General features: G+C 40.2%; 1 protein-coding gene across 1 annotated transcript in view; it reads left to right on the forward strand.

Moving 5' to 3' along the window:
- The window catches only part of LOC125886024 (complement C3-like), a 92,973-nt gene that overhangs the window by 21,595 nt on the left and 56,806 nt on the right, over window positions 1–14,572 (forward strand). Inside the window, 2 exon segments of the mRNA XM_049571925.1 lie at window positions 301–391; window positions 509–598. Coding sequence (XP_049427882.1) covers window positions 301–391; window positions 509–598 — 181 coding nt within the window.

Raw genomic sequence — 14,572 nt, forward strand, 5'->3', positions numbered from 1 at the left:
GCTGTCATCATCTGTTTAGCTCGCCTCTGGCCCGCCTATATCAGATACACCGATGTGATTGGTGCAGCTCGGTTCCAAGGGCATAGATAATGAGCATCATTACTGATTGCCAGAGTGACTTGCTGGGCAAATTCAAATTGTGCTCTCACGAGAACTCTGGATTTCCAGGGTACCTTTGAGCTGCTCAGAGTCTGAAATGTTAAAGGATATTTGATATGACATTTTATAATGAGCTTTACTTTCTTTCTCTCCATCATCTTTACGCTTTCATTTTAATTATTCTGTCCATTCTGTGTCCAGGTATAAGGACAGTGAGAGCGATGCATCCATGTCAATCTTGGATATTGGGTTGCTTACTGGCTTCACTCCCAACACAAATGACCTGGACTTGGTAAGAACTACAAATACACATATACCCACGCAAAGTTCAGTCAGTGTGTATTGTTGGGAGGAACAAGCTGTGTTTTATGGTTTGGAAAGTCGTCTGACAACATGTGATTGTGTGTAGTTGGCTAAAGGACGTGCCCGCACCATTGCAAAATATGAGATGAACACAGTCCTGTCAGAAAGAGGCTCACTCATCATCTACCTGGACAAGGTGAGACATCACTGTTTCCTACCTCTACACACTTTCTCTCTGCCTTGTTCTTTCTTTATTTATCTGTTTCAAATTTGTCCGCAGGTTTCTCACACAAGACCCGAGGAGATCAGTTTTAGGATCAATCAGAAGCTGAAAGTGGGAGTCTTACAACCAGCTGCCGTGTCTGTCTATGAATACTATGACCGTGAGTCTCAAAACACTAAGAAATATATGATGTCTCCATGTGCTTTGCTGCTTGTAGATGTCACAGTAGATGACATAGTGGATAAGCAGGTGTTATTAGCTACATTTTGAATTCTTTATGTTCATTTTTTGATAAACTGCAGTTACCACTGATTTTTTTTAAAAAAAAACTTTCTTCCTTATTGCAGAATCACGTTGTGTGAAATTCTACCATCCAGAGAGGAAAGCTGGACAGCTACTGCGGCTCTGTAGAAATGATGAATGCACATGTGCAGAAGGTAAACGGGATGACGTCAATCATACCTAATCTATCTACTGTAAACATACATTTGCCCCAAACACCTAAAGACAACACTAACATTGTGCTTAACAGAGGTAAAGCACTGATCAGATGTTCGGGGCTTATCATCTGCACTGTCTGTAAACTGCAGCAATTTATACCCCTCAGTGAAGTGGGAGAAACAAGAAGAGTCCACAACCACACTAGGGTAAATGCTAAGTCGTGCTAAGTCGAGTATTTTGCCGAGTCCTGCCCTACTATGCTGTGACTACATTCTGTGATTGGCATGTCAAAGTCAGGTGCCAATAGGGTTAGGACAAAGAGGTCATGGTACAGGTTAGTACGAGCCAATCACAGCACATTAGAGCAGGACTAGCAAAACATCTACATTAGGTGGGTACATCCTAGCATCTACCCCATACTGGTGGCTCTGAGTGGCTGTACCATAGGCATAGCAGCACTTTGAGCTAAATGCTATTGTCAGCATGCTAACCTGCTCAAAATGACAATGCTAACATCCTTAGCCTTGGCAAATATAACGATTATCCTTGGCACCATCTTAGTTTAGCACTTTAATGAAAATGTCATGAAAACATGAGTGTCTGTACCTTATGGTTAGGTAGCATAAATAGTTGTAATAGTTATTAGCACCAGAGCGTACAGTCAGAGGCGACAAGCACCTGAAGGATCCTGTATAATCAGAGCAGCAGTGGAGCTAACGAATAGCTCACTAACATACACTAATTGTGACTTAGCTACAGCTGCACTCAACTCATTAACACTCATCCACGTGTGTCTATTTAATCAGGTCATCAGTTGTGTTATTTACTGTGTGCATATTGTGCATTTCCAGAGAACTGCAGTATGCAGAAGAAAGACAATATCAACAATGATCAGCGAACAGCTAAGGTCTGCGAGAGCACACAAACCAGCAAAATAGATTTTGGTAAGACCGTAAATGAACTTCATTTTTATCCCAAACAAATTTATGTGTGTGTTTTTGATGGAAATTGGTAGAATCAGCAAGCAAGTGAGCTAACAACCTGCAACTTGTCTGTCCTCAGCGTACAAAGTGAGACTGGAAGAGTTTGCAGATGGTTTGTCCACTGACATTTACACAGTGCGGGTACTGGAAGTCATCAAGGAAGGTGGGTATTTATGCAGAACTGCCTAAAGTGTACAGTCCTCTGATGTTTCTAAGATGCCTTACAGGTGAAGGTGGCACAACGATTGGTTTGCCTCTTTCTAAAATTGAATTGTACCTCTTATGCTTAGTATGCCAAGTATGAAGCTACCGCAAGCAGCAAGCTAACTTAGGTTGCATTGCCAGGCAATCAGCAGGCACTCAAGAACTTATTGGTCCTGGCCAGGAAATTGTCCAGGACACCCGCTCAAAAAGGCTAACTGTTTTATCCTTAGTTTTTTCTGTACAGGTTAAAGAAACTACGTTAAAGGTGCTTTGTTAACTTTGGACTGAGCCAGACAAACTGTTTCCACTCTTTATGCTAAGCTACGTTAGCCGGCTGTTGGCTGCATATTTACTAGCCGCTACACTCATGAGAATGGTACCAATACTGGTATCAGTCTAACTCTTGGCAAATTTAAATGTATTTCCCAAAATGTCCAACTATTCCTTTAAGCATGATTTCACCAGGAATATGTGAGAATACAACACTTGTGTTGTAATACACCCCTGCTATGCATTCAATCCCTATCTTTTATCTCTTCTCCTATATTTGAATTACAGGAAGTTTGGACGTGGGTCCTCTGAATAAACTGCGCACATTCCTCAGTTATCCGCACTGCAGAGAGTCTTTGGATTTGGCGACAGGCAAAACCTACCTTATCATGGGCACTTCCAAAGATATTCACAGAGATGAACAAGAGCAAACGTAAGTTTGTTCCTTGTGTGAATGTGTGGAGTGTGCATTTTACCATTTCCCTGTTTTATTGTTTTCCAAAACTAAATCAAGTCTTTCTTTGACTCTAGTTTATGTGTTACTGTAGCTACTGATGGAGTAGTTAAATGCACAGAGGGAGGCAGGAGGCTTTTTCATGTCATGTCACAGAGTGAAAGCTGGTCACATGGAAACCCAATGTGTTTTTACTTTGCTCTCCTCAGGTATCAGTATGTACTCGGAGAGAACCTGGATTGAGTACTGGCCCACAGAAGCAGAGTGTCAATCTGACGAACACAGACCGACCTGTTTGGGCATGGAGGAGATGGTCCAGCAGTACCAACTCTTCGGATGTCAGCAGTAGTGAAGCACAAGGAAACAAAACGTTCTTTTCAAATTGTGTTTGTGTTGCATTTTTCTTATTATGTAAAACTTTCATTGCTATGGAGGTCTTACAATTTCCACTGTACTGATTAAAATATAATGGTCCCAATCTCATTGTCTGTGTTTTCTATACAAATGAACTTTTGATTAATCTAGAAACTTAGACAAATAATGATCACTGTTATGTTGATTACTGTATGATTAGCTTGATAAGTTCAGCTGGAAGTAGGGGTTTCATAAAGTCTGATATTGTTGAGCTCAGTGGAGTGATACATAGAAAGTTCAACACTAAAATTTCAGATTGTTTGTTATTCAGACTATATAACAGCTCATATAGCTCAATCAATGACGACTGCAGCATTAAGAAAGCTGGTATTTTCAGCTTTTGTTAAACCACTGGCAAAAAGTAAATGTAAACTATGTAACTGAAATGTTGTGGGTTCTACTGGCTTAATTTATTTAGCAATAAAATCACATTCAAAAAGTATATACTGAATCTTGTATAAGGAACATGATACAGTACATGCAATAGCCTGTCACAAATTGAAGTGAACAATTTACCCATTTAAGTCTGTTCAACAGTATAATGATTAATGAACAGATATATTCCTACTGATGCATAAGATATATTTAACAGAAAGTAACATTATATCCACATCCACAGCTGTGGATTACGTTACATAGGTTACCCTCATTAATTTGAATGCTGGACACAGAGAACAAAGTACAACAAATGAGAGAACCAAGTGGAAAATGCTCAATATCCCGAGAAAATGTGTTATAGACATTTAGGACATCCTAAGGTTGCATATATAGTTTTATAAGGTTTATAATCTGTTCTGTACATCCTCTCTTTCTCTGTCTTACTCACTTGTAGTTGTTCATCATCATGTACAAACGTGAGTCATTAGGCAGCTAAAATATGAAAATATCCATGACCTATAATTGATGAGAGGTCAACAAGAAAAAAGAAGAGAAAGAGAAATTTTAAATTTATTATAAAAGAAATGTTTTATAAAGAAGACTGACAGGGAACAGATTCATTAACCCCCCTTAAAACCACAGCTTTTGTTTCGCATGCATTTTTAATTTCTCCAAGCTATTTGGGAATTAGTAGGACCTGGTGAGTATAAAAAACTAAGCATCATCTTTGAATAGTAAGTAGTTTTTGAGAAAAAAATGTCCTCATATGGGGACATCGGTTTTTCTTTAATAGTCACAAGTGTTTATTTCAATGCCTGAACATTGTTAAAGGTAAGAGGTCACTGTTTAGGGCTACAACTGTTATAAACTGTTCATGTCAATGCCTGAACATCCATTTTCTAACTGCTTATCCTCTTGAGGGTCGCGGGGGGGCTGGAGCCTATCCCAGCTGACACTGGGCGAGAGGCAGGGTACACCCTGGACAGGTCACCAGACTATCGCAGGGCTGACACATAGAGACAAACAACCATTCACGCTCACATTCACACCTATGGACAATTTAGAGTCACCAATTGACCTGTCCCCAATCTGCATGTCTTTGGACTGTGGGAGGAAGCCAGAGTACCCAGAGAACCCACACTGACACAGGGAGAACATGCAAACTCCGCACAGAAGGGCTCCGACACCTGGGATCAAACCAGGAAACCTCTTGCTGTGAGGCGAGAGTGCTAACCACCACACCCCCGTGCTGCCATGCCTGAGCAAAAGCAAACTTGCAAGCAGCCTTGTGATTTGATAATTTTGTGACTGTGGATGAATCTTCCCTGCTCCATACTCTGAGCATTGAACGTTCTTTTTGTGTGAGGAAGTCTGTCAAACCTAAAAGCGTCCTAGCTTGTTACTGGTGCTAAGATTGGTCAAATTTGTATGCCATATCAAACTACAAACATTATTGAGCATAAATAAACAAGTTTCAACCATAAAAATGAAATTACATTTTTGTGTCTGGATCAGCTGTAGACTGACTTGACATTGACTGTTGCCATCTTGTTTTTACATAGATTAGTGTATTGTGGACTTACTACCACTAGATGGCCGATAAAAGTGTCTGCAAACGACGACAAACAAAGCAGAATAAAGTTTAAGGAGTCGGAAACTCGAAATGTGATGTCCTCTTTGGGATTGCGGGAAGTTTAAGCTCCCCAGTCAATCAAGCTTTTCCTCAAGACTAATAAAAGTGTCCCAGGTTACAAAGAGACCTGTCCCAGATTATCAAATTCATGTTGTTTTTTTTTAACAAAGAGCACAAATAGTGGCATGTCTTCATCAGCTTTATGTGTGTACATACACAGAATTTTTCACCGGTCTATTTAACAACATATCTTTTCCAGATGAGGATCTTCTGCTACAGCATGGACTTCACCCATAATGAGTGACCAATTGATTGCGTTGACAAACATCCAGCACTGGATCAACAAAACATTTCAACAAGACCTGGACTCTGTTTGTTGGATCAGGTGTAATGCTGTGCAAAGTCAAAACAAAATTCAGGCCCATTTACTGGAATCACTTGACAGACATCAGTATCTTGATTAAACTTTAAACTAAAATAAATTCAAATGTATATTCTCTGTGTTCACTCCCTATCCTCTATCAACAATTCTTTAAGTGTTTGCAAATACTGGGAATACCTGGACTTATTGTTACCAATACAGTTTGTTTCAACTGCTTTAATACAATCTCAGAACATCAGATACAATCGTCATGTTCATTTATTCTATTTATTCTTTCTTTTTGGTACAAAGGGCTCTGTGAAATAACTCAAAACATTAAAGCAATGTTTCAAAATTAAATGAATTTATCATTAAGTTAAACACTACCACTAAAATGAAATTTCCATTTCTTGTTGCTTAAACAGAGATGACAAAAGTGTAAGGAATTGTGTCAATTGTGCATTTGCTGAAACTGATTTTCTGTATTTTCCTCGTCAATGAGACTTAAATCATTCAATGTAAAATCAGATTTTCTCTCGAGTCAAAGGTCCTTGCCTTCGCCTGCCAGCTAGCTTGCACTGCAGCAATATGTTCTCATCCCAAGTTGTCACATATTGCCGCTTTGTCAGTGACCTTTCTCATTGACATATTACGCACTAGGTATCCCCCTGCATTGACGTTCTGGGACAGGCCATTAATGCTAGATGTCAGAAAGGCATATGGTTGGGTTTAGAACAAAACGTCTTGGTTCGGCATTTGAGGAGTGAACACCAGCGGCGTATCATTACAGCGTGCAAGGTCAAGTTTGGCCGCATTACATGGGGACTCCATCAACCTTATATTGTTTAAGTGTACACGTGCTAACATTGTGAGGTCACACACTAATATTAATTGTCTGTTTCTTTGTCTTTAAGTCACCGTGGTTGTAAGGGCAGGTCACCTCCTGTGGAGCAAAAGGCATGGTTAAGTGCTGAGGACATTTAAATCCTGGAGCCAACTCACTGGACCAAACCATGTGCTGCCATGTCATGGGGGGTTTAGTTAGTTTTGCTATGTATTTGCATGTATTTGCTGTCCATTTAGGTTAGCCCTGGTGAATTATTTGGTCTGGCCAAGCCACTATACCTGCTCCGTCATTTTGACAGGTCAGTTTGTTCAGTTAACACCTTGTTCGGTTATTATATTGAGTCCAGCTATGTTATGTTGACCTCTTTTATAGACCTAGTTGTTCACTTCTTGGTTTGTAACTTTTCATGCATTTTCCTGGTAAATAAAAAGCCACGATTTTGTCAACAACTCATGTGACCTTGTTGCCTCACTGCTTGGTCCCTAACAGCCGTGTACCATAACGCCACGACAGGTGCCGTCCAGCCGACCCGCAGTGTATCATAAAAATGCAAAAGGTTATGTCCAGCTGCAATACATACTGATGCCACCCATGTGCATTTCATACTGTCGAGAAAGGTGTCTTTTGGCATCAGGTGTCTGACACCAAAATCATTGACAAAGCGGTGGTATTCAACGACTTCAGAATGAGAACAGGCTGACTGCAGCCGACCCCAAAACTGAATTCAGCGAGTGATGGGCCCATGGGGTAGTGGCTTCATGTAGATTGTTTGGGCTGTTCCAGGCCAGGCCCCATGGGTCAAGGCAAGGCCCAGTTTCCTTCCAGCCTTTAACTTTTCCTTATTTCGCCTATTAATACGGGGTCTGTGAATCACTCTTAGTATCTCTCTTTCTAACTTTCCCCATAATTATTTGTAATAGTCTTTACAACAATGTCAAAAAGGGCAGGAAAAAGAATTCCAAGAATTCTGTTTTAGATATTAAAAGGTATATTAAACAGCCAGTCCATGAAATTTGACATTTTAAAATCATGTGGATTAATGTGGTCTTCCAGTGCCAACCTCCAGTAGAACTTTTCCTGTTATTGACAGTTTTCTCAAACCAGTCCAACAAAAAAGCGGGCAACCATTTATCAATATGAAACAGGACTGTTGGCGAGTGTTGGTGTTGCTTTTTATGGTTGTCATTGGGATGAGGAAATCAACTCACCAGTCTGTAAACTCTCCTTCTGCTGACACTGCTAGCTAGCCATGTCGAGGTTTTCGAATGTGATCATTAGTAAACATCAAGGTGAAGTTGGGCACCAGCCAAACCAGCATCCTGCGAGTCATTGTTCAGCCGTTGGACAATAAACTGGATGACCTCCATGTCTGTATTAGTTTCCAACACGATATTAGAAACTGTAATAATAACTGACTCTTTTTCTATATGCCGATATGACGAAGCAGAGGACCCTAGCAAGAGAAGGAGAGGAAGAATGTGCTATATGGCGAATAAGGACTGGTGTAACAGTGGAATGTGAAGTGCTGTCCTGTTCCTGGTTGCCCTGCAACACAAGGGGAATAAACACTCCATATCACTGCTATACACAGTTCAGAGGTGGCTACAGAGCGAAGTCACTGCCTGTGTGCTGCCTGTGTTCAGAGGGAGCGACCATGTGGCAATCTTTTTCAGGTCAAGATATGTAAACTAACCACCACGCCAGAGGAAAATAAAGACTAAATTACAATGCACAGGTTGAAGGAGTTGACACTTCATTTTACTGAAGTTGTACCTTGTGACGTGACATGAATGATTGAGTTGTTCATTCATATATTAATTGATTTCATTGTTCAGTTTACTTCAGATCATCTGGATGGGACAGCAGTAAGGTGGAGTAAAAGTACAGGCAGAGGGGTACAAGTGTGTAAGAGGAGAGTGCTGCAGAGAGGGAGAGCAGATATGAGATCGAGCAGGAGGATGTGCAGGACTCGGCTCTGGCTGTTGGCCTTTCTGGTCTTTTCCTCTCTGACTTTTCTGGCTGATGGATCTCCAATGTAAGTAGATCTGCCTTTTCACACTCTGCCTTAAATGTCTGCTCAAAGAGGCAGAGCAGGTTAAAAGCAAAGGACAGGAAAGAGACAGGAGGAGGAAAAAATATGTATGTGCTGCCTGCATGCACGTAGGGAGTGGCTGCACTATGCCAAGATATGTTTGTGTTCTGTATACACAAATATTAGATGTGAAGTTAAAGAAACGCTGCTGCCACATAGAGGAGCATTTGCATGGTAAATTGATTTTGTAATTCTAATTCTAGTTCAGGTCCCCAATTTACATGCAACAGCATTATTTTTTGTATTTTACATTACTGTTCCTACTGTTTATGCTTTTTATACTGTTTAGTTGTAGAATGCATACCAAATGCAATCCCTTCTTGTCACTGTTTCATGACCCAACCCAAGCCAAGAAGGCCGAGAAAAACCTTCGAAAACAAATGCATAAACTAGAAATGTGTACACCAACAGCGTAAAACATATCAACAGACTTTTTGGTTAAAGTGTAACACAGGCTTTGGTGAATACTGTTCGATTGGCTTGATAGAAAACTTGACTTTACTTTTGAGTGACTGTCTTATTGACGAGGGGAATACAGAAACACAACTTCAATGGATGTGCAATCAACAAAATTCCTTTACATACTTTTTTAATATTCATAACAATGTTTTCATTAGTTTATAATTACCTGAAAATATGAATTGTGTTTTTGTTAGCTTAAAATGAGCCATTTATATCTGCATATATATCTCTCCAACAGTCTGCCATATTGTTTCTACAGTAGCCCACAACGGACAAATCAAACACTGGCTCTAGACAGGGCCAATTGCGTTTTTGTGTCAGCCACCTTAGATCTCCCACAATTGACACCAAGGAGGAATTTCAGTTCTGCAACCTCACTGGGAGATGCCATTAAATCCTATACACTGGACCTTTAAGCAGCTAGAAAGGGAAATTATATTTAGTGATTAACTTATTTGGCAGCACGGTGGTGCAGTGGTTAGCACTGTCGCCTCAGAGACAGGGTGAGGGAGCTCCACTGTGTGGAGTTTGCATGTTCTCCCCTTGTCAGCATGGGTTTTCTCCAGGTACTCCAGCTTCCTCCCACAGTCCAAAGACATGCAGGTTAATTGGTGACTCTAAATTGGCCGTAGGTGTGAATGTGAATGTGAATGGTTGTCTGTCTCTGTGTGTCAGCCCTGTGATAGTCTGGCGACCTGTCCAGGGTGTACCCTGCCTCTGGCCCAATGTCAGCTGGGATAGGCTCCAGCCCCCCCCGCGACCCCCAACAGGATAAGCGCTTATAGAAAATGAATGAGCATTAAATTATTGATGAATTTATCTAATACTGAAACGCTGCTTTAAGGCTTTGACTGAGTTTTTAAGAGAGCCTTTTAAACCTCAAACAAAAGGTTAAGTGGACATGATGATTGTATAAAATATTTTAAGAGTGTAACAATGCAGTTGAGAACAGCTGTAATGGGAGCAAGAAGAAGACCAGGTATTACCAGTATTTGCAAACAATTAAAAATACTGATACATGGTTCGGAGTGCAGATAGAGAATATTTATTTAACTTAGTCTAAAGTTACATGTCACTGGTGTCTTATGTAATGAGTAGCTCCAGTAAATCATGTGATGTGGTCCTTCAAATAATGCCAGTAAATGATGAAATGTTTTGTTGATCTAGCGCTGGATCTTTGCCAAGATAACCAATGGATCACTCATTATATGTGAAGACCATGCTAGAGCAGAAGATTCTCATCTGCAATATAATATATGTTGCAAACTGGAATAACCAAATTTAAAAAAAAAAAACCTCAAACCACCACTGAGAAAAACAAAATGACTCCTCAGTTTGTCAGCAAGTTTCAGTACATCCTAAACAGCATGTGGTTCTTTCTATGCACTGACTATACTCTACATATAATTTTTCCCACTGCTGTATAGGAAGATAATGTCTGCCCCCAACTTGTTGCGGGTTGGAACACCAGTGAACATCTTTGTGGAGTGTCAAGACTGCACCGATGATGATGCCATCAAAGTAGAAATCTTCGTAGAAAACTATCCAACAAAAAGCAAAAGGCTGACATCCACATCTGTGACCCTTACCAGTGCAATAAAGTTCCAAGGCTTCGGAGAAATTGTGGTAATGTAGAAATACTGAAATACATCTCACTGTTTTGGTTTTGTTGTCAAAATACTATATATTAAGAAGCCTGAATTCATCACCTAGTGAAGCAATATTGTTTTTTATTATGGATACAAACAAGAGAGGAGACAACAAGATTTTTAATTTAGCATCTATAAATGCACATGATATATCCGTCCTGCTCCTCACACACTGCTTGTGTCTCTCAGATCCCTGCTGGAGACTTCAATCCGGATCCCAACACGAAACAGTATGTTTATATAAAGGCTCGGTTCCCTGATATAGAGCTGGAGAAACTTGTCTTACTGTCCTTCCAGTCCGGGTACATCTACATTCAGACAGACAAGACCCTCTACACCCCCAACAGCAAAGGTGAGTTCAATACAAACACCCACCTTTGTTAAAACACTTCTGTCCTAATATTTTTTATATATATATATATATATAAATTTAAGCTTCATTCAGACTTTAACGAGAACAGTAATGTCTTTCTGTCAGTTCATTACAGGATGTTTGCAGTGACGCCCAGCATGGAGCCTGTAGAGAGGGATAACAAAACCCAAGCTGATGCTTCTGTTGACATTGAGATTGTGGTATTGTATTTTATCTTTTATATGCAATAGAATTTTAGATCATTTCCAAACATTTACCTTCAATTTTCATCTTAGTTTAGCGTGTTAGCATGCTATCATTTACAAATTAGCATTAAAGGAAAAGCACTCCTGTGGCTGATGGCAATGTTTTGCAAGTATTTGGTTATAAACCAAAATATCTGACAAATTGGTGCAATGGCACACAGGTGGTTAGATACTAATGAATTTTTCCTTAATGTCCATTATCTTCTGTCTTGATCGATTGACCCCTCTGTCTGCTTCTCCGTGAAATTGCTTTTTTGTTTTTCCAAATAATGTGATAATATTACTTCAGGGAGTGCAGTTAGTTACAGTGTGGGCTCCATGCTCGATGCAACAGCTTAAAAGAGCATCACAAAGGGGCGGGGCTTAGCGAAGGGTCAATTGTCAACTCATTACACTCCATTTCCATCTTCAGTCTGACATCAGGTCCACTCTAATTTCCATGGGAGAGGGGGATTCGATTTTCCCTGACCAATCACTAGAGACCAACATATTCCTCTGAAACTAACATCCACACTGATGCATAGCCATGCCAACATACTGGTTTTATCATGATTTTAAGAGTGGAGTAGAGTGAATTAAAACAAACTATGATGTCAGGCAATGGAGGAAAAATGTCAGTTCAGAACAGCCAAGATGTTTTTATTAGCCACCCCTCACTGGTTCTGGCGCAACGCTTGACAACAGCTAGATAACGGTGTTAGCCCTGCCCATAGTACTGATCGGAAAATCAAGTCCCCCCACGGCGCTCATTGGTCATTTTAACAGAGAAACAGCTGTTTCCACCAATACAAAGTCGGTGTACTCGAATACAGTATTCCCCTGTTCATATCTGAGTAATGTGATTGTGACAAGGCACTGAGGTCGGTAACCACTAAAGCAGTGGCTCCCAACTGGTCCAGCCACAAGGTCCAGATCAAGCTAGTTTACAGTCTCTGTTAAGTGGCTGTTAATTGTTTGCTCATTCTGCAGCAGGAAATGGCACTTCAAAATAAAAGTTCTCTGTTGGAAATTCACTATACTTCTAAAGAAAGTGCGCTTTTTACAAACTTGTGAGTTTGCAAGTCACTTTTGGTCCATTCAAAATGGACCTGCAACTCACTTTTAGACTGCAGCCCACCATCTGGGAACCACTGATCTAAACAACTTGTTTTATTTTATTATTTAATAAACCGTTGCTGAATTTCGTCTTATTTTAGAACCCTGACGGCATCATTTTACCAATTGATCTGGTCTCTCTGAAATCAGGGATGCACTCTGGAGATTACCAGCTCACTGAAATTGTCAGGTATGTTTTTTTTCTTTCTTTTTTGTTTGTTTGTTTTTATTTCAGTACCTTAACGGTACCTTAACCTTTACATTAATAAGAGTCTGCAGGTGTGCTAGCATGGTGATGTTTAGCAGGTAGCCTTTCATGTTTACTTCACATCTTAGTCTAGCGTGTAACCATGCTAAGATTTATCTATTATCACTGAACACGAAATACAGCTTAGGTTGATGTCAGTAGTCTTGGAAGAGTGTAGTCAAGTGTTGGGGTGTTGGTGGCTTAGTGGTAGAGCAGGCGCCCCAATGACAAGGCTGCTGCTGCAGCGGCCCGGGTTCAACTCCAGCTTGTGGCTCTTTGCTGCATGTCTCTCTCTCTCTCTCCCCCTTTCATGCTTGTCTGTCCTATCAATTAAAGGCTTAAAAATGCCCAAAAAAATATCTTAAAAAAAAAAAGAGTGTAGTCAAGTGTTGGCGCTGCATATACACTGCTATGAAGACTGCATTGAAAGTATTGAGAATTTAGGTTTATGTATAAGACATAGGCCAATTACATGTGTGTGTGTGTCTGTGTGTAGTTTCGGACTGTGGAGAGTGGTGGCAAGGTTTCACAACAAACCACAGTTGACTTACTCTGCAGAATTTGAGGTCAAAGAATATGGTGAGTCATAGCAAAGGTCTTCTTTATCCCTTAATCTGTTATTAAAAACATATACAACTTGTCTTTACTTTCTGACTGATTGGAGCCAATAAAATGCATTTCATTTTTCAGTGCTGCCCAGTTTTGAGGTTAAACTGACGATTGACAACCCCTTCTTCTATGTGGACAGTCGACAACTAATTGTTGATATCAAAGCTACGTAAGTGAATATTTTCTTTTTGTGACTTTAGAGACAAGGTTTGATTTGTAGACTGATTAAGTAGAGAGGTTTGCTTTAAGTTTTGGGGGGGGTTCTTCTTGTTAAGCTGTCAGGGTGATTTTTTGTAGTTACACTTAACTGTAACCATTTTAGTACCATTTAGTACCACTTCTGTTTTGGCTTATTATGAAATAAACAAACTGCTTATGAGTATTTGTGTTTTTAGGTATCTTTTTGGTGAAAACGTAGATGGGATGGCCTACGGGGTATTTGGGATTATGCATGGGGGTCATAAAACGAGCTTGCCCAGCTCCCTTCAGAGAGTGCCGGTTAGTGCTCATACATTTGCTCTATCACCATCTGTCTATCAGTCATTTAATCTTTTCTGTGTTTATCTGTCACCCCCATGCTCTTTATCTTTTGCAGCCATGCATTAAAACACATGAAAAAAGACAAACACAGACCTCCACTGTCTTTACAGCTTGGCCTTTTATCAATGACACAAAATCTGCAAGTAAATTTAGTACCTAGCAACTGTCCACTTGCTGTATTTCAAGATGCATTTTTATAATATGTCACATTAGATCAAGGACGGTGAAGGAAAAGTCATACTGAAGAAAGAGTACATCACAAAGAGCTTCCCAAACATCTTCGACCTGGTGGGGAGTTCCATATATGTAGCTGCTGGTGTGCTGACAGAGAGCGGTAAGAAACAGACTCTGTGTATGTGTGTGTGTGTGTGTGTGTGTGTCCTTGCTACATAGTGAGGACCGAAGCACACCACCAACAGAGTAAGGTCATTTCAGCCAGTCCTCGCTTCTTCAAAGGCCTGTTTGAAGGTTAAGACTTGGTTCTATGGTTATTGGTTTAGATTAAGGTAAGGGGCTAGAGAATGCATTATGTCAATGACGGTCCTCATAAATAGAGAAGTACAAGGGTGTGTGTGTGCTATGCTAAAATGGCACTTATTTTCAGTACTTTTAGCACTACACTTTCATGTTCATTAGTGATGAATAAAAGT

Source organism: Epinephelus fuscoguttatus, linkage group LG3 (assembly GCF_011397635.1).
Source record: "Epinephelus fuscoguttatus linkage group LG3, E.fuscoguttatus.final_Chr_v1".
NCBI classification, from domain to species: Eukaryota; Metazoa; Chordata; class Actinopteri; order Perciformes; family Serranidae; genus Epinephelus; species Epinephelus fuscoguttatus.